The 21,224-nt window shown below is 39.1% G+C and overlaps 1 protein-coding gene across 4 annotated transcripts in view; it reads right to left on the bottom strand.

Annotated features, from left to right (window-relative positions):
* SLC10A7 (solute carrier family 10 member 7) overlaps positions 1-21,224 on the bottom strand; it is a 164,771-nt gene that overhangs the window by 25,289 nt on the left and 118,258 nt on the right. For 2 of the 4 annotated variants that reach the window (XM_072336442.1, XM_072336443.1), the window contains exons 9-12: positions 21,060-21,111; positions 19,292-19,365; positions 3,483-3,628; positions 101-139 (exon numbers count right to left, since the gene is read on the bottom strand). In XM_072336442.1, the coding sequence (XP_072192543.1) occupies positions 101-139; positions 3,483-3,628; positions 19,292-19,365; positions 21,060-21,111 (311 nt within the window). Of the gene's footprint in view, positions 1-100; positions 140-3,482; positions 3,629-5,527; positions 5,589-15,700; positions 15,792-19,291; positions 19,366-21,059; positions 21,112-21,224 lie in introns of those variants that run through there. The other 2 variants (XM_072336444.1, XM_072336445.1) reach the window with 2 other exon arrangements.

The raw sequence follows: 21,224 nt of genomic DNA, 5'->3' as shown, positions 1-21,224 counted from the left end.
GAAGCAACATTCACAAATACCCAGTTGTCTCAATCGTCTGTGTGTACAGTATAGTACATATATACATTCACTGTGACACTGGCCATCTCCCGCATTATACCTTCACGGGTACTTTGGGTTGCCTCGTTAACTTCAGTGCCTGTGAACATAAAAAATAAAAGCAGTCACTTTCTTATATTCTTCAAAGAAGACTGACAGCACAAGACAAACCTCTTCTAAAGGGGTGACAAAATGCTCTGGGTACTCCTGGGATGGTGAGTGAGGTATCAGCATGTTGCTGACAGGCCACTCTAGCTTTTGTGATCCCTTTGCATCTCTGGTAGCCCATCACAACAGCCAGCCTTAAGAAAGGAACAATAAGGAATACAGCCAGACTGCCAACAAAGGAAGCTGAAATGGATTTCAGATGTCTTTTAGAACAACTTTTAGACAACTTTTGGGGTCCTGCTGAAGAAACCACCTGTGGCACAGATAAAAAAGCTCTGAATTACCCAGGGAAAGACAGCGAAGAAAACTTCAGCAAACACCTTTGTATTCTCAGACCTTCTTTCACACAGTGCAGTCACTGCTGCAGTGATGGATGTCACGCACTTCGGATGTATGAGGAAAGGTAACAACAAGCCATGCCCATCCATCCAGAGACGACCTTGTCCCAAGTGATGCCTGACATTTTTGTTTACAATGGCTGCAGTTTAGTCTGTTGTTACCAAACGTTTTTACAAGAAGAGAAACTCCACGGAAAAAGTTTTAAGTAGAAGGGTTGGTCAGTTATGGTAGCTAAACTATGCAGTGTAAGTTTCAACTCAAATAATAGGTGGCCATCCTTCCACTTTGGCAGGATGCACCCTCACTAAGGAGGTTTTCAGCTGCTCCTCTATACACACATGGGCACTGTAAAGGATATACCTTCTTTTGGTGTGCTGTGCAACAAAAATAAAGCTCAGTGCTTCAGTGCTTTCTTGTGGCCCGAGCAAGAAGGAAGTTCATGAAATTTGGAACTGGTGTTTTCCATGTCTTCCAGGGGGAAGTGTCCTGACAGACTGGCATTTGCATGATGCGTAAGAGACTTATCATTTCTGGAGAGCTGGCTAAACAAGCAAAATTCAGTCTGAGAGATAAGTGTGATGGGTCTTCTTATTGTAGATATTAACCTTTAATATTGTACATTTAAAGCTTGTACGCACTGCTTGAAAAACATTCTAGCACAAATGTAAACCCTTTAAAAAAAAATAAATCCAATCCTTTAAAAATAAATAGGCTTTATTCCCCTCAGAAACACCAGCTTTCAGAAACACCAGCATTTAACTATTGCTAAATCTCGCCACTTGAGATTAGTCTTTTAGATATTATTCATCAAGAGACTCAGGAGAGGGATCAGTTCACATTTTGTTTGGGAAAACAATTCTTTAACTTTGTAGTTTGGCAGATTCTGCTGCCATATTTACAAACTAGAAATACCTCAGCATAGATGAACCTCTAAATATTTAAATTCAATTTCATACAACCAGATCACATGTACTATCATAATTAAGTAAGAATGTCACCGCAGTTGAATACTGTGACTGGATAACCACCTCCCCCTGCAAGAGATGCCAAAATGAAGCCAAGGTGTTTATAGAAAATAAACATCAAGGGTGATGATGACATGTTTATTTTCAAAGCGGAAGACCATTATCCAGTCACAACATTCACTTCTATTATGCTTATTGCAACCATACCAGACCCAACCTCATTGATTTTTCTTATGAGAGTAATTAAAATAACATTTGTGAATAATAGAGAAGGCTGACTGAAGAAACTGCTGCAACAGAACAACAATTCCCCAAAGTGGTTCTATGGTAGCATTACAGTCTGATTAGCACAGAAGGTTTATTTGAAGCTTAATGAATAAGAAACTAGTGTTGGTGAACTGTAAATCTCGGCAGTACTGGTTGACTTTTCTGATGCCCTGTTTAAAGGCTGAGTTAACTTGCAGCAACTGACAGCAGCCCCTAAAGGCCCTCATCACCCCTGAGCATCAGGGAGGTCTGGATGAACTCCAGCCAACTGCTGGTCTTGGCAGCAGGGAGCAGTCAGACAATGAAGAGAAACCTGCATTGCAGGGATTGTTTCTGTCAGTGGTACTGACTTCAGACTATCGTTCCTCAGGTGAAGCACATTATTTTCTTTAGGCAATCTGACCCTCAATTTTTTCTGATAGTTAAAGCCAAATATCATTGCTTCAGACTGTTGGAATTTCTGAATTTATAGATGATTTGCAAATTTCCATTTTTAGTTGCTAAGATAAATACAGCTTAATGAGACCTGATTTCTGGACTCACTGCTGGAAAACTGGGAGCTTTCCTGCTTTTTATAATTCAGATAATCATAAATGGAGCAACGCAAAGTGACTTCATTTGGAACCAGCACTCAAATTAGCACAGTAATTTTGATGAAGTGAAGCTGTAAAATGCTGGTCTGATGAATTTTGCAGAAAACTGGAAACAAGGAAGATAAAAAAATAATTCTTCACCGACAAGTGAAGAATGAGGAGTACTGGTGGGCCTTCTACAGTATGGCTCAACCTTCACCTAACATGACTGACTGTCTAAAGCTACTTCAGTGTCACAGCTTCTTGATTCTTGTCATCTCAAAACATTAAAGACAGTATTATAATCAGTGGCAAAGAATAGCCAGCTGTGAGGTGATTATTACTGTTCTGAAAACATGACTGAAACCACTGCAATTATTTCATGTATGTCACGGAATGGCTCTCATATGTGAGTAGCTTCAATCAGCACTGATATAAATGCAACTTGAATCAGTGACGCCAATGCAAAAATCTCTAGTTTAGTCTACAATCCTGTAGGCTACTTCATATTTTTGACATGAAATGTGATGCACCAAACTTCTGTAGACTTCTGGTTACTGTAAAAGGTGATCTAAGTAAAAACTATATGATAAAAAACAATAAAACAAACAAACAAACAAAAAACCCACACAACCTCCCCCCCCAAAACAAACAAAAAACTCAATACAAAACATTTCCATCTTGTTTCAATACAGTTCCCAAACGGCCCCCATTTTAGCTGATTCCTGAAGCTCTCATGTCAGTAGAGTTCACATATTCTACATCTTCATGAGAGATCCCATCACATCTCCACAAGAGGGGCTGCAAAGCAGTGATTACTATCCAAATACTAAACCATTTCTGCTGGGTAAAATTTGAATTCATAATTTGAATGCTTGCTGCAGGAAAATGTACAAGCTGTAGAGGTCTAACTTCTGCATTTGAACTCTTAGGAAGATAAGGAGCATTAAGTTCAACCTTTTTAACATGTCACTACTGTGACTATCACTGTCTAAGTAAAGAAACAGAAAAATCCCTATCACAGGATCCACAAGAAGGAACCTGAGGTGTTTAAGATTTGTGTTTAGATATTTTTTCATCATTGCAGACTTTCCATTATAAATTAAAAAAAAAAAAAAAAGGCAATTCTTACCTTTTGCCTAGAAACCATCCAAGATTTTATTGTTGGTACCAAGAGACTGCCAAGAAGAATCTGAGCAGGATGATAGATGAGTAAGGGGACAGAAATTAAGGATAAGTGTTCGTAACCTGCAAATACTATCTTCAGCATTGGAATCCCTGCAAGCAAAAAAACAGGAGATGGACTCTTAAAGAGAGTCAAAGAGAAACACAAAGCATTTCATGTTGGACTGAAATTTAAAAAAAAAAAAAAAAAATCACAAAAAACAAAAGAAAAAAAAGAATCCCAAAACCAAAATGAAGTTTTATAGTAAAACAAACAAACAAACAAAAAGCCCATGCAAACAAACCTGGAAGAAAATGAACAACAACAAAACATACATGCCTGGGTAAGTTCTGTGCCAGAAAGGAAGTAGGGGAATGCTGCAAAGTACTTTCTCTAATGATGCTGATAGCTGCAAACTCCTGCTGATGTAAAACACATCTGTGCCACAGTAGGAACGTTCAGTTGCTGAGTATAAGTCTGTACTGTTTATTTACTCCTTCCCCTTGCCAAGCTGTTTTAGATTTTTGTGATTGTCCTCCATCCAGAGGATCGCTCAGCTCCTGCTTCTTCACTCCACTCACTACCAGAGAAGGGTTTCCTGGCATGGTTCTTGCCAATCAGTACTCAAATTGCAGACTTTCCTGCTTTCCTGCTTAAACTGGTTCATGCAGAGTGGAGAGTCAATAACTGTGCAGGTAAGTGCTCACGTGTTAGAGAACAAAACTCTGCTCTAAGTGTATGTTTCAGAAAAGAGCATGAGAAAGAAAGATTTAGTGAACTGAATGAGCAATATGAAGTAGTCATACCTGTGACGAATAAGAGAGCAGGTGGAGTACAGAAGTTGCTAGCTGCTGGAAGAGGTGAGTTTTAATAGGTAGACATAGGCCATTTTCCCAAAGAGCATGAATTTGTACTCAACAGTGCTAATTCCAATAGACATCTCCGTATGTAACCTTCCCACTCGATGAAGTAATATGTAAGATTAAATTTGATTTGGTTTTGCGATAATGAAACTGATTATGCTGACTTTGAACATGTTATTGAAAATGATCTGTTGAAATCTTGTGGTTTTGTTACCATGCTCCAGAAAGCATGGGTGCAGGCAATACCTGCAACCATCTCATCTCATTTGACTAGACATTTGGATAGATTCAGACAAGGTTTACTGCTATTCCTTGGGAACCCCCTGAGAATATACCTTACTCTCTCCCTGGTTAAAAATGTCATTCTAGGAATCTTCCACCAGCATCAACTTTGCAGGAAACAAGACTAGGCAAGAGTTTCCACAGAGCTCACCTAAGTCTTCTCTCTCAACAGTGACAATAAGCTGAGCACTGTGGCACAGGCCCCTACATTCCCCCACTAGTAGATGACTTCGATCAACCACAGTTGCCATGTTTACATAAATCTCTGGCTATCTTGGATAAATTCCCATTCTCAAGACCCTTCCAGACTCCCCTTAATAAACACAGCCTCCTTCCTATGTGAAGAAACATAGCCGATAGTGGGCCACTGGTGGACCATTAATGCTCACACATATCTAAGCTTGCTGAAACCTGCACATTTTTCCACAGCACAATTTCTTGCAATTATTGTAACTAGTTTCATCACATTAAACTATTAACAATTTCATCCCCATACTAGTAGATTTTTCCTAGGGGGCTATTTCCAGTGAAAGACTAAATCAAATAAAGGCTTGCATGCTTAATTCAATATTAATAAATTATTACCCTTAGAACAGTATCACCAACATAACAGAACTGCTTAGTATTAACACTAATCTCTAGCGCTTGGGATTAGACAGTATTTGGACAGAAAGTAAGTGGGCATTTGCATTGTATTATGGAGTGTAATTTTCTTCAAATGCCCATCACAGTGTTTTTGTAAACAGATAATGATTTTATTACCTGTTTTCAAGTCTCAACTACACCCTTGTGGGTCTTTTTCTGTTCTCTAACCACAGAAAAAATCAAGTATACTGCTATATTTATGTTCATGTGACAGCACCTGGTGTTTTGGTAGTGCAGTTTCATCCACAGATCCCAGAACATTTTAGTAAGCTGAACAGGACTCCTACAGAGAATCAGAGAGCATGAAGATGACTAACCTGGGATTGCACAGAAAACTAACAGTGGAGACATGAACAGAATGGGTCCGAAGTGACTGAGACATTCTTTAAATTACTGTGCCTTTTCTGAATGGAAAATAAGAGAAATTCTAGACCAAACGGTAAATTCTCTGGAGGAAAGCTATTTTAGTAAAATAGGAAAGGAAAACTGAAGCAGTCAAATATAGATACAAGATACTGTAGTTAGTGTGACAACGTAATTAGTTTGCAGGGTGGAAAGAGATTCTTAATTCATAGCTCATTTAAATACATGTCAAAACAATAGGTTCATGCAAGCCACTAATGTGCAATTAAAGTTCCTGCTATTTACTATGAAAAGTTAACAGGTAAAAAGAGAAAACAGTCAATTTTGCAGGTACACACTTGTTTAAAGGGAAGAATCAGCCCTACTGTCTTTTTACAAACTTATCAGCTTTTGCAATTTCAACATTGCCAGTATGCAGCTCTCTCAGAAAACGTTTCGTGACAGAGATCCATAGGCTACAGTCACAACACTTATGTCAGGAACTGCACCACAAAGATAACAAAGCAGCATGGGATTTTTATTTGTTTTTAAAAACGTTCTCTAAACTTTCTATCCCACTGCAGAGTAACTGCAAGCATCAGAACAACAGCTAATGTTTTCCAAATGCATAAAACTGATTCAAGTTCCTAGTAAAGAAAAATATATTTTACTACCTATTATTCCCTCTCTTAAGAGCAGAAGAAATTGGGTGTGGGTGTTTGTTTTTCTAAAATATGCCATTTGCCCCCCAGAACAAAAGCAACAACAAAATGAAAAGCAAATATCAGCCAAAGGAAGAAAAGTGACATTGCAATAACTGGGCTGATGCATTATGCTAAATCTTTGCACAGAATGTATTTTCAAAATGAGGTTATGAACTAGCGCTAAGAGAAGCTATAACAGAAACACTGAAACAGTAGTGACATGAACAGATGCTGCTATAACAAAACTAATAAAGTAAGATGAGCTTAAATCTTTCAGATAGATAGCAAGGAATAAAGGTACTAAGCAAAATAAAACTTTATCATCTTTATTTTGTGTTGTCCACTCTTCCTCATCATATATAGCCTATTGCTCACAGTGTTAATAGAGTATGATGGCTATACTTAGTATAACATAAGTAAAATTACGCACAGTATCAAATAACTTACAGCAACCAAGCCACTGGCATAGTTGTAATTCTCTTCAGTTTCCTCAAAGAACACAGCAGTTGCACCCTGTGACCCCCTCACATTACTGGGGTATTTATTTACAGAACTGAGTGCTAAGGCTGCATTCACTTGTATAAAAAATGGTATCTGAAAGGATTTGTTGTTCTCTTTTCACAGAGCCATTAGAATCACAATTAACTGCTTTTCAAGGTCGTTGTGCCAACTTGCTTGGATCTGAGTGCAAGGTCTTCCACCTGGGTCAGGCAACCCCTGCTATCACGATAAACTGGAGGATGTAAGGATAGAGCACAATCCTGATGAAAAGGATTTTGGGGTACTGGTGGATGGCAAGCTGGACATGAGCCAGCAATGTGCCCTACAGCCCAGAAAGCCAACTGTATCTAGGGCTGCATCAAAAGCAGCATGGCCAGCAGATCAAGGGGAGGAGATCCTGTCCCTCTATGTTGTGCTGGTGAAGCCTCACCTGGAGTACTGCATCCAGATGTGGAGTACACAGCACAGAAGAGACATGGACCCGTTACAGCGTGTCCAGAGGAGGACCACAAAAATGATCCAAGGGATGGACAGATGGCTACAAGAAGGAAAGGTACAAACTTTAGCAGGGTCTGTTGTGACAGGATAAGGGGAAATGGTTTCGAAGCAAAAGAGGGGTAGATTTAGGCTGGATTTTTTCTTTACAATAAGGGTAATGAAGCACTGAAACAGAGAGGTGGTGGAAGCCCTGTCCTTGGAGACATTAAAGGTGAGGCTGGATGGGGCTCTAAGCAGCCTGGCCTAGTTGCATATGTCCCTGTTCATTGCAAGGGAGCTGGACTAGATGGCCTTCAACACTCTTCCAACTCAAAAGAGTCTATGGGAATTAACAAAATGATTGTATACAAACTGAGAAGTTTTGAAATTGCTGTGGTGGTCTGAAGGTTCACGTCACAAACACCAACTCACGTTGCTGCAGTTTATGATGTTCCAGGCTTCAAGCAGCTACGTTAAGCTCCTCTGACAAAGAGCCTCACTCACTACATATGACTTGAGGAAAGAGTAGAAATGTGGTACTCAGCTGCATGAGAAAACAGTACTTCACCTGACCAGGAGCACAAAGAGGAACAGCAGAAATGAGGATGCACTGAGATCATTCCATAGATATCCCTTACAAGCAAGATGACAAATATTCTTCGCATTTTATTCTGAATGTGCGTCTTCTCCTTTGTTCAGCTTTGTTCTCCTGTCACTCACTGTTCACCCATCTTCCTCCTATCTCCTGGGTTCCAGCACTCAAAGGATACATTTTTCCTTCTTTCTGTTCATTTTTTTTCCCTCTCTTCTTCTTACTCTTCCACTTCCATGCTTCTAGGCAATTTCTGTTTGCTTCCCAGTACCTTCAATATTGCTCTCACTTGCAACAGCACAAAATGGGGGATACATCCACTAATACCAGTAAACTGCCAACAGGGCCACAGCAGCAAAGAGAAGGAAGTTTGCTTGTGATTGTTCACTTTTCCTCCTGTCTGCATCCTCATCCAGCCCATTTCATGCAAGAACATCACAGGAACCTGAAGAACTACTAACAAAGAGAAGCTGTTGATCTTCCATCTATGACCTTCTACAGCAGCAAAGAGTGAGAAGACCATTCCCATCTTCTGGTACGGGAAGCCCTGGTTGCTCTCCATTGCTTTAGGGTATTCCACTCTTGCTCCAAGGCTGTGGCTTATCAGCCCTGGCTTAAGGCCCCTATTTCTCTAGTAGCTATTTAGCCTTCCTCCAGCTCTGTACCCACCATAACCTTCCACCATGCTCCCCTTTCCCACTTTCAAAGTTGGTTACCACCTTCATAAAAGGTCCATGAAAATGGTTTGCTGTACCTTTCTGTGTTCAGTTAACTGTAAAGTAACAATAATAAAAATCCTAAAACATCTGAAAATATTTTTAAGAGAATTTAAATATAGGACTCTTTTCATCTCGCTATCAGAGCAGTAATATAAATGAAGCAAATTAATTTTAATGCTCCAAGGTACTGATTCTGTGTCACTGTCACTGATGGGATCCAGCCAGACTTTATGAGATGGCATTTGACTTTATGGAAGTGAGCACTATGCACGCATTTACAATTTTACAGGGACTTTAAGCTGTCATGCTGAAAAATGTTTATAAAACATTAATCAAAAAATGCCTCTTTAATACAATGCATTGTCTGAAAGATGTTAGGAGGCACATATTGTAAATGGATTCTTTTTCTGACTAAAGTAATTTCTACCAAAAGCCTTTCCCCACTGCTATACAAGTACACTGTGTGGAAAGATAAAGAGCACTTTCTCAGCACATTACTACCTGATTCAAACACTTGGGAAATCACTAATGTACAGCATGCCATATTTCCATGTCACACATGACACATTTGTCTAAAATTACCCAACAGAGTTTGACATTGCAGCACATTCCATAGCAGGGCTTTCAACTGACATCTGTCAAGTAAGAACTTCAAGTAAGAGCTTTCTTCTTCTAACAAGCAAGTAAGAGTTTTCTTTTATCCTATACCCATGATGGAAGTGATAAAACAATAAGTACTGGAAATCAGTTTGTTTTTTTTTTTTTTTCTATTTTAATATGTTTATTTTATGCTCACTGAATGCGTAAGCTCCCCTCAAAGCAGTGTTTCATCATTTGTTGTTTTCTATCACATTGCAATGGGTTCAGAGAACTTAATAGAACATTTTTATTACCACTGAAACATAGGCCATTATCTCTCACACCCAGAGCAGAATTATTGCTAGATGCTCTACTTACATACTTTTTCCTCTTAAATGTCCTCACAACAAACAATTTATCCTAAAACTTTATTGCTTACATTACAGAAACGCATTCCAAATCACAAAATGCTCCAGCATTTCTCCTTAGCAAAAGAGGTTTGGTACAAAACAGAGGTCACCACAAAGGCTACGGAAGCACTAGGAATCAGAGCATCAAACAACTGTTACAGAGAGACAGTGGAAGTACTTAAAAGAAAATCCTTTATCTTCAGATTTACAATTCTCTTTTCCACTCATCTATTCATTTCAGGATTCTCAATTGCTGTAACGTTCAACTGCAACACACAAAATGAAGCAGTTGTATAATGGCAGCTTCTCTGACACTCTCTGTGCTATGATGTCTTTCTGAAGAACCTTTTCAGGGGTTGATACGAAGGGATCATCTCTAGGCCAAGTAATATTCCTTTTTTTAAACTGAGAAAAAGCCTTCAAAGAGAAACACATACTGCATTAAAGCTCTCCTAGAATGCCAAAGCAGGAATTTTCTGAGCTTAGTCTTGCAAAGACAGTGACAAATGAGCACCTGAAATTTTAGCACTGAGTTTCAGAATAGCATCACATGCGACTGTGTGGTGAGATCTGGGAAGAGGATTAGAAAGAGCTTGGTCATGCACATAGCTACCAGAACATAACCAGCGCACAGATACCAGAATGGCAATATACCATTAATCTCTTGTTAGCAAACTTTCTTATGGATTTCCCTTTTTATTTTTTTTTTTCCAGGTAAATCACATTGCAACAGTTAGTTTTGAGGAAGCAGAGGTTTATACACTGTGTCTGTCTTCAGGCTACACAGGAGTCTAATTTGTTGTCCTTGCTGAGATTCTGCAGTCACACACTAATATCACAATAGGAGAAGACGCTTCTGACAAAATAACCAATTAGGGATTATATTTACTTAATCAACATCTTTTCCACAATATGCACTGAACTCAAGTTAAATGCTCTTTTCCCAAGACAAGCTTCTTTCAGGCATGGAAATGGCTGAATGACATCTGAGTACAAATAACCATACAAATACTTGCTCACTCTCAAGCACAGCCATTTTATAAAGAAAGCACCAATGTAATAGAAAATGAAATTAACTCGGAGGGAGAATAGATTAATGGAAGCTGAGACTAAAACAGGCAGCCAAACTCTTCCAGAGGTGAAGACTTCCTCGGAGTAGAGTCTGGTCATCATTTTCCAGCACAACTCCACCTGCAACCCTAGGACTGCTTTTTCACTCTTAGCCCTCACCAAGAGGTTGTAGACCGTACAGTCATTCTGTACTCTACAGAGGGATCAAGACTGAGAGAAATACATGACCTGCACTACTCTCTTGTTCAGAAAGAAATAACCATTCCAAGGTGAGACCCTTATCCACTAAGGTTAGACAGGGCTGCACAATGGTTTGCAGCACTTTTGGGTCACAATTACACTTTGATGACCAAACCTAACACTATCACAAACAAATAACATTGTTGGTAGGTATAAAGAGACAATCCTTCAGCACAGCCACAACTTCCAGCAGATGATACGACAGAGTCTGACTAGGAAGAACCTGCAATGAAAGTAGAACACGAGACTACATTCCCCTTGCCTTTCGACCCAAATCTACACATGCTCTACAGAGAATTGTGTTTAAAATATTACCAGGAAAAAAAAAAAAAAAAAGAGTTATTTTTACCTGCACATTTTCATATTCCAGCTCAGTGAGAAGCGTATGGGGAAGCAAAAAAAAAATCCCAAATAACCCAAAACAACAGCTGGACCAACAGCCAGACTCGTGAAGAGGTAAAAACAAACATCCATCTAGGAGTTTTTAGATGGTACTGGTGAGAGATTAAAGGAGCGTGGAATGGCTGCAAAGAAAAATTGCAGTATGAACGGGTCCTGTTCAGTTGAAGGTGCGCACAGACCCTAATCTTCAAATGCTTTCACCTTTACCCTCCTCCTTACAGAAGAACTATATTACCAGAATATTCAGCAGGCCTCCTTCACATTACACCAGATGATTTACCTCTTCTGGAGGAAGAAATTGAATTATTTTGGGAAGGCTCTGTACTGAATCAGAGTGCTGGCATCGCACAATGTAATCCACACAATTATGCTAGAATGCAAGAACTCCACTGACAACAATGCTATATTGTAAGAGATTGAGCCAGTCTAACACTCTGGTAAAGAAGGAGAAAAAAATTGGAATAAGGTATTTCTTCTGTCAAAACTAGCAAAGATTTAAAGATAAAAGAAGAACATCTGGCATGTTTTGAATGCTCTTAATAATTATTATTCTTCAGTTAAATGAATCACTATACTCATAATACATCAGCAATTTAAGTTAAATGTAAGTACAGTTACTAAAGAACAGCACATCTTGATTCTATCAAACATTTAAGTAAATAAAGGTAAAGGATAGATGAGAAAGAAAGCACAGTCTGTTTATTTCTGGAGTTTCAACATGTGTTCAGATTGGAAGTGATGTTTAGTGATCAACATAGGCAATCTTACCAGCTGCTAACAATGAAACATTTAACACCAACAACAGAAGACTAGATCCTCAGGCTCCAGAACATCTCCACCCACCTGACAACATGGTAGTAATCATTAGCAGGGAACATGAGAAGGAATTGAACCATCACAAGTCAAACTTTAGATGTATCTTATCCTTAATTCGGGACCACAGCGCAGGCACTTCAGTGTTGTGAGCTGATCCTAGCTATTCAGTGCTTTTTGTTGCTTCAGTTTCAATTCACTCTTTGTATGTACACACACACACACAAGACACGGGGCAAAATCTTCCTTGTAATTCACCAGAAATAGCTAAGGTTTGAAGTTCAAACAGAGTTTAAGCAGTTCCTTCCTTTCTCTACAATTCTTGTAATCAATAGCTTTTGAAGCTTAACATGTTAGACCCACTAATGGAACAATTTCTGGACAGAGTTTGACAGCTGAGGCTAACATCTCTCTGAGCACTGACGCTTCGATTATGGAGATTTTGTTTCCATTTAAAAACAAAAACTACTATAGCCACTGCTACAATTCCATAAAGACCTATAAAATATTCCGGATTAATTGCTCTCAGTTTACCCATTCAAGTGAGCGGTGTTTAATAGTATCTGCTAATACCTCTGTAAGCATAAGAAGGAAAGGATTAAATTCCAAACTATTTTCTAACTAGATTTTTTTGAAGTCTTTTTCACCAGCAGCCTTGATGCAAAGAAAAAACATGATACCACAAACTCTTTAGAGGCTGTAAAGGAAAGCACTTCTTTCAATAAAGAGAAAAGTATTTCTTAGGAATACTAGCATGATTTTTCCCTTCAGTTTACTCTTTACTTGATTTCTGTAGCCAAAAAGAGATGCAGACCAGAAAAGCTTTAATGTTCCAGTCATTGCAGAAGACTTTTGGAGAAAACAGCACAGTACCTAAAAACACTGGGGGAATAACTATTGCTCATCCTAAATAACTATTGCTCATCCTAAAACTACAGGAGTCAGGGTTGTGTGCCTGCAGCAGTCACAGCAGTTTTCAGAGGATGATCCCTCTTCTAGAATCCCAAGACTGTGCCATACAAGGAATGAGAAATTTCTAAGTTTTGCTGATGTTGTTCTGATTTTTATTTTATTTTTTTTACATTTTCGCACCCACTCATTCCAAAGTGTCTAGAGCCAACAGCTCAGCCTGGCTGCCAGGTGCACAGAGAGTGGCAAATGTAGATGCAAGTCTCTCAGGGAGACTCAACATCATCTTCAATACTCGGCAGTTTTAGTATGGGTGACACTTGTAGCCTCTGCCAGCTTGAGGTAAAAAAAAAAAACAACAAAAAGAGGAATCTTGAGTCATGTCCAAACGTGGATCTTCCCAAGGGTAACCTGTCAGCTGTCTGCTGAGTATAATGTACTTTTTAAAAGTAGATAAATTAACTTTAACTGTTTCTGGTGGGGAGGGAGGGTTGAGGAGGCTCTGGTGTCATTACCATTTTACAGATGGATATGTGCATTTTTTTTTTATTATTATTATAAAGAGGTATGAGCTCGCTGTCATTAAAAACCTGCAATCTGGTTTTTAGTGTCTGATCCAATTATGTGTACATCTGGGAAGACACGCAACCAAATAAATAATTGGAGAGGTGCAACTCTGAAATGACAATTGTTATTCATCGATCTTTTTCTCTAAGTCGAGATTGAGAGATGTAAACTTCAAGTGAACGAGATCTCCTGGGTGAGATTCTGCAGTTCAAACACAGTAAACAACTGTTGTCCTCTGATGCACATTTTAGTACTGCTGGAGGCAAACTTTCTAAATATTAATAAAAATCCTACTACTGGCAGAGTATACAGATGAAAAGGAAGCCTGGGAGCCAGTGCAGAATTTCTAGCCACATTCAAAGTCTAATCAAAGAATTCTTCGGGTCAGAATAGAAAGGAGATTCCCTAATTTTCTCCAGTATTTCCCCTCCTGAAATCACAGAGAGATAAAAACTGAGTAAACTGCAATATATTAAACATGCTATATAGCAAGCCTGCTGCAAAAAAAAAAAAAAGCAACAGAGAATCAGTTACTCTGTGTTCAAAAGCCACTAGAATTCATCGAACTAAACCATTTCTGACATTAGTGTTGGCCTGCTAGGCATTTTCTTCCTGAAAGCACAGCTTTGGGATGCCCTGGTATGAAGGAGACAAGCAGCACGTACTTGCCCAGCCATGCATACAAGCAGCAAGGGAACATAAAAGAGATGCTCTGATGCAGACCACCCGAGCAACCACAGGCTGCTCAGAACTGTCAGTTTGACTTCTCATGGAAAGATTCTTCCAGTGAGTGGTAGGCTTTGTATTAGAGAAATGCTTGCACATGCAAAGTGACATTCCACCTTGGGTAGAATAGGTAACGTGTGCTAGTAGAAAACATTTATACCGTCCTGATAACATAAATCTCAGAGATGAAAACAACTTTTCAGTTCGGCCCAAAGGGTCACAGTATCAATAACTGTGGAAGGTTCTAGCAACCACCAAATTCCCTGAGATCTCAGGAGTAGGTTTGGGATCACACGGCTCTCCTATTTCTAACTCTTTGGCAAAAGTGAGGGGTATGTATTGGCCCAGACACGGCCTCCACAAGGCACTCACTCTTTTCACCACAGTCCACCATTAATTAGGAATATCCTACAGATCTTTCTGGAATTTTTCATATATTTAAGCTGGTCACAGTTAGTACCCTGCATGAATAGAGGACGATTCTCAGCCAGGAGCAGAGAAAAGCCACTCCATTTACAGAACATCACAGAGTTCAGTTTGAACATTCACGTAAAGCAATGCATCTGATTTTTATCATCTCACTTTTCCATTACAGAATGCCTCTGTTGAATTCCACGCTGTTAGTAATTGCCTGGTGCTGCTTATAGACAATTGAACCGCCTGTGAATCAACTTGTGCACTACACAGTGCTATTGAGAGCTGTTCAGGGATAGACTATCAATGCCGAATGCAGAAATAAACTGAGTATTTCCAAAACAAATCGGATTGAAATGAAAACACTACAAAGGAAAGTCAGGGCTTTGCCTTTTGTTTCCAAAATTAATTCTATTATTTCCTGGAATATTATTTACTCTAGAAACTTTGACTGTGTTACTTTAAGAATTCCATGACAAAAGAACTGGTACATTGTAAAATACAGATGAGGGAAAAACGCTCTGTGCATCACAACCAATACCCTCATTTCATTATAAGGGTTATTAAAAAAAAACAACAACACAAAACCAAACCAATCTGTTGTTCATCACGTGTAACATACTGACATTTACACCGGTGGTCACCTGAAAGCGTAGCAGTATTACATTTTCTCTGCATAAAATATTTTTACAGGGTAAATGGAAGTATTAAATAAAAATATTTATTGACAATTCTAGTTCTTAATTTTGGAGTGGAAGCTTCTGTCTAGCATTTAATTGTGCAAAAAACAATGTTCTGTACTCGGTTGCAACTTTTGTGCAAGTCCAAGCAACAACTGCAGTATTTTTAAGATGAGCCTCACTGATAGCTTTTCACTTCCTTGAGGCCTCTTCTCTTCTTACTGAATGAACTCCAGGGAATGGCATTATGTCGGGCTCTCCAGATGGATTATGTGAAGCCATAGCTCAATGTCATTTTCAATAGCAAGGCTCATAATTAAAGGTCAAATAGTCACTTCATCTGCAATCAATCAATAGAAGAAGTACTAATACTAAGTACTAATCAATCAATGGCAAATGCACTAATAAAAGCCATGCATCAAATGTCTGCGTATGTGTGTGCTCACATGTACTGTGCATACATGTGAGCAGGAAGGAGAGAAAGAGAACAAAGTGCGGGTGAATGTGCCAGAGGGCATTGTGAGTACTCCGTTTATCCTCATTGTTTTTAAGTTTATATCTTGTTTCACTCATTACATGAAATCTTTTTTTCTCTCCGCACATGATGCACTACATTAAAAATCAAACAAACAACTGCCAAAGCACCCACCTCTATTCAGAAATATGAGCTTGTGCTTCTAACTAAGAAACACAAAGGCACCTACTCCGCGTAATTTGTCCTTACACAAACATGCCCTGCACTCTGATCCTTGAGACAAAAAGTGTGTCAACTGTTCTGTCTACAAAATAAAACCCAGCATATGGGAGCAGCACTCATCTCCGTGCAAAGCGAGCACTTATTCATGGATTCAACAGTGGAAGTGGCAGTTGGCCTCATGAGCATGCACTGCATGGGAATTAGTTGGTTTCATAATATGGTGTGGGAGAAAGTGACTTTTATAAAAGTCTTCTCATGCCTTTCCCATTACCACTTCTAACGCTTTAAAGCTGTCAGCTCTTCTCCCACTTTTGTTGGTACCAGTGGAAACTCCCCGGGGAAGGGACCAGACGTACCTATCTGGAACTTCACCTGCCAAGCTGAGAGGAATCACTTTCAAAGTGAAAGAACAAGTGTTGGGGGGTCATTTATATGCTACCACTGGAATCTTGAAGGCAAACAAAGCAGAGTTGCACAATGGATGTGAAACCAGAACCTGAGATGTAGTTATACTTTCAGGCACTGTAATGAAAGGGTGAGGGAAAAACTCTTCCTGCTACAGGAGAACAGAAGGTTTCTCATTGAATGGTTTACAACAAACACCTCTAGACACTGAGAATGTGACAGAACAACAAAAGAATAAAGGGCAAAACAGTTATGTCTGTTCTTGTTTCTGCTAAGATCAGGGTGGACTCTGCTGCAGATAGATTTTACTGTCACTCAGAAACTGCTGATCCTTAAGAACAAATTATATCCTGTCTGCTGTCACCTTCAGTGAAGGAATAAATGCTAGTTGCTCTGGTTAACAAATCTAGTTTACAGCATTGGCACAGAACCATACCTCATCTTATTACAGCTTTACAAAACCTTTTTATTCACACAGAAATGCATATTTAAGCAGCTCTTCTTATCAGAACCTGGCACTAGTAACAAAGTAGAATACCAATGGTCTCAAAGCCAGCCAGCTTGAAACTGCTGCACAGTATGCAGGCCTACATCATGTGAACACTGCAAAAGTAGACAGGAGAGTGACGGGGCCATTGGCCTTACCAGAGATGGGTTCCCAGTGACTGCCAGGGCTCAAGCTCAATTCAGCACTTAAGTACTAACAAAACAATTTGCAGTTATTCTTAAAGCCATGGCAAGAGGCAGAAGAATCGACAGAATGCATACAAAACTGATTTCAACAGAAAGAAAAGGAGGGAATTACAAGTTTGTGCTATCAAATTCAACCAACTTCTCCTGTGTAATATCACAGTTGTGTCCTAAGTTCCTATGCATCTCCATATAACAAGCAAGTACAGCAGGGCATTATGATTTCAGTGTGGGGTTGCTTTCTCTAAATACAATTTTAACTGTCCTCCCAACTACAACTTCATTTGCTAGCTTAAGCTTCAGTTTCACAGAACATTTGGTTGGAAAGAACCTCAAATGTCATTTCTCTTCAGCTTCAACTCGGAATCAGCTCCAGTTTACCAAATCCCTGACTGAGGCTTGCCTACAATGATAAGAAATTCCAAGACACCAATAGTTAATATATCCCATGGCTAAAGTGTTTTTACATTAGAGTGGTTCCCCTGAATGTTACCTTAAATCTTCTTCCTTGAAACAAAGTTTTTTTCCTTTTCAAATTCCACTGGAGGAATGGAAGTGCCACTGAAACAGGCACTTTTTCCAGTTTTTCCTACTTAGTGTCAACCATTTATGCATTTTGAGATCACTACTTTATTTCTGTTGTCATCTCTGAAGAATTTTGGTTATTTCAGCCTCCCCGAAAGGTCGTGTTTATGAGACCTAGAATCATTTCTGGTATGCTCCTCCAATCTCTTTACAGTTGTTCACATCATTTTTGAACCCCAAAGACCATGCCATAGTGTCAGAAGCCATAATGTTCTCAATCCATGATACTTTTTCTACCTCACTGCAATCGATAGGACCATGTGTGAAAGGAAATTAAGTTAGTTAGATCTAGCATGCACTTGACACGTCTATGGGGCTGCTGCTCATTTTCTAGTTTCCTCCTTCACTGCTAGAATTGTTTAAACATTGCAGTAATTTTCTACAAAGTATAACCCGAGGATCTCTAAGTCCCCAGCCCCTCTACATTTCCATTTTGAAAGGAGGCATTACTTTTGCCTTTCTCTTTTCTTCTAGGAACTCATTCACCTCCCACAGTCTGCCAGGGACCCTTGTTAACCACTCCACAGCTCAAGTCTGGCTCAAGCAAAGAATCCAGAGATTATTTTTGCCACATCAAACTGACCTGAAAAGACCTCAGCTCTGTAAGTCCTGACTTGTTCTTTCCCTATTTCAGGCTTAGCTCTTATCTTTCTTATTAACATCAGCTGCATTTATCTTTGAAAGACAGAATCCTGAAAAGCCTTAGTCACAGACGCTTCATCAAATATGTTTTTATCTTTTCAAAACCAGTACAAAAATACTGAAGTACTAGCCACTGCATTGGCTGAATGTAATGGACGAAGCAGTACCAAGTAGTTCTAATTGGGACTCTAATGTAGCAGTATGTTGTAATTTACACCAGAACATCTTATCATCACACTAAAGGATTTTAAATGACAAATATCTCAATAGTCTTTTGATAAATTAATTCTAATAAATAAAATAATGCCATACACACACACACAAAAAATAAATCTGCAGACTTATATCCCTATGTTTTGCTCATGTTAAACAAAAGACACTACCATCTACTTGTGATTTCTGAACTCATTCCATGCTTTGATTTTTCACTTATGCATCCTAGTTTTGAAGCATATGATCTCTACTGTGAGACTGGGAAGTCAGGCCTTAGAATGTTTTCTGTAATGAAGTTGAAACGCTTTCAATACTGGCAACAGAACAGCAGTACAAGAAAAGTCCAGCTTTCTGGAAGTGAGAAGGTCTTACTGTACAACCACTGAAATCTCAGAAAACTGTTTCCTGCCCCATAATAAGCACCTATCTTATCTGTGCAGAAATATTATCCTGCTATTAATAATGAACAGACAGTATTACTTTCACACTAAAACCAAAACCTTTAAGCAGAAAAGCCAGCAATCAACAACTTTCTTCTTTCCCTTCAAGAAAGCAAGGTACGAATACTACTACTGCTGTTCTGCTTAGAAGCTTATCTTCCGACTTACCCAGTGTGAGAGATTTGTGTGTGGAGCAGAAAATGATGGCCACTGTGTCCGCTGGTGTGAAACCAGAGTCATTCCTAGGAAAAAAAAAGAAGTTTTAATAACCTCTATTAGAAAAAAAAATCCCTCAAAACATCACTGATCAAATACATTACTTTGAGGACCCACATGCATATTCACATTCCTTTGATCAGTACTAGTGACAGAAATAATTCACAAATGAATGGTAGTGTTTATTTATTTTTAAGCAGACTTGTTTCTCAGTTGTGGTAAACTCTCTCATGAATATATACCCTCTCGTGAAGGGGAAGAGTTCTAAACACACAGCATATAGGACATAACTTCGCTCCAGCAGGGGCTACTTCTGCAAACATTGTGCCCCGGTGGCGCAGCGGTAGAATTACCGCTTGCAACACCAGAGGACCCGGGTTCGAATTCCCCCTGTGGCGCAAGGGGTAGAAGTGCCGCTCTGCTACACAGAGGGCTCGAATCCCGGGAGTTGGACTCGATGATCTCTAAGGTCCCTTCCAACTCACACAATACTATGATACTATGATGAAACATGCTATACCACGGCAGTAGCCAGCTCATCTCTGTGGAAAAAAAGAGTATTACCAAGGATCTCTTTTCCTAGTACTGACAATAAAACACTCAATTTAGGTAGTTCATTGATTGCACACTATAAGCATTGCTGAGAATATGCAGTTTTCTTCCACTTCAGAGAAAAATGTCAGGAAGGGCAGGAAAAAAAAATGACATGCAGAAGTATATGGCTGGATCACAGCCTTCAGTCCAACTTTGGAATACTTTTCTGAGATCCTAAATATTTATCACAGTATCCATGCTCGTTACAACTTAAAACATTTTAGATTTTACAGTTGGGACAGATTTTTCCCCCAGCTCAGATTCAGCCATTCAAAAGTTATTTAGTATTTCCTCACAAGGTCGGAGTATGACCTTGTCACCAAAAAATTTTCTTGTGGCACTAAAAAAAAAAGTCTAAGTAGCTGTAAGACATGGCACCTTTCTTTATGATTCTCTCTTACAGATGTTGTATAATTTATATCAAGCATATGTCTGTTGGCTGCTGTATTATGGCCCTTTGCATTAAGCAGAGTGCTGCTAAGGAAAATGCTCCAGAAAGCACGGATCAGAGGACAACAGTGGACATTCTAACTAGCTCAAGTGTTGCCTTTGGATCATTAAGCCTCTCGATAACGCCACCCTGACTGTTCTATTTTTCAAGAAGTGAATGTACAACTTTTCTTCCTAGTCGATATTTAAAAAGAAAAGAAATATATCTCTACCAAACGTTAGTTCAGGACAACTGTCTGTTAAGAATCATCATATAAATGTAACACATTTGACAAGTACAAAGAAGATGGGACTGCCAGCCCAGCAAATGTGTCTTGAGATGTAAAAAGTCAAACTGAGTTCTCTCTCTCATATGTCATCAGCATGTCTGCAGGGCAAATTATACCTTCAGTGACATCTGTGCAAATCCATTTTTTTTCAGTGGATGAGATATAGCAGTGATTGATTGAGATTTAACAACTCTGTAATTAACACACAAGAAAGGACAGAATTCAGGTCCTGTTCTCTTAGCTTACGAAATCCTAACAGAGAAAATGCAGTAAGGACAATATGAGATACCAAAATGAGGTCACCTCTATTCAGAAACCCACTGTATACATTATACATTTTTGTATCACCCAAAACAAGAATATCACACACAAATATTCAAGTGCTCTGTTTCAGGACATAAGATTACCTTGTAGAGAAGAGGAAAGTCAAAAACATGAAGCTCATCTGAACAGAAAATACTGAAAGAGAAACAAGTTAAAATTAGGCTTACATCACAGCAGTGAAATGTCCCTTAAATCCCCATTAGTGCCGTGTACCTGCCTTTTGTACCTATACAAGAGATCAGAAGCCA

The sequence above is a fragment of the Excalfactoria chinensis genome, chromosome 4, assembly GCF_039878825.1.
Source record: "Excalfactoria chinensis isolate bCotChi1 chromosome 4, bCotChi1.hap2, whole genome shotgun sequence".
Classification (NCBI taxonomy): Eukaryota; Metazoa; Chordata; class Aves; order Galliformes; family Phasianidae; genus Excalfactoria; species Excalfactoria chinensis.
This window is presented reverse-complemented; position numbering and strand designations above follow the sequence as displayed.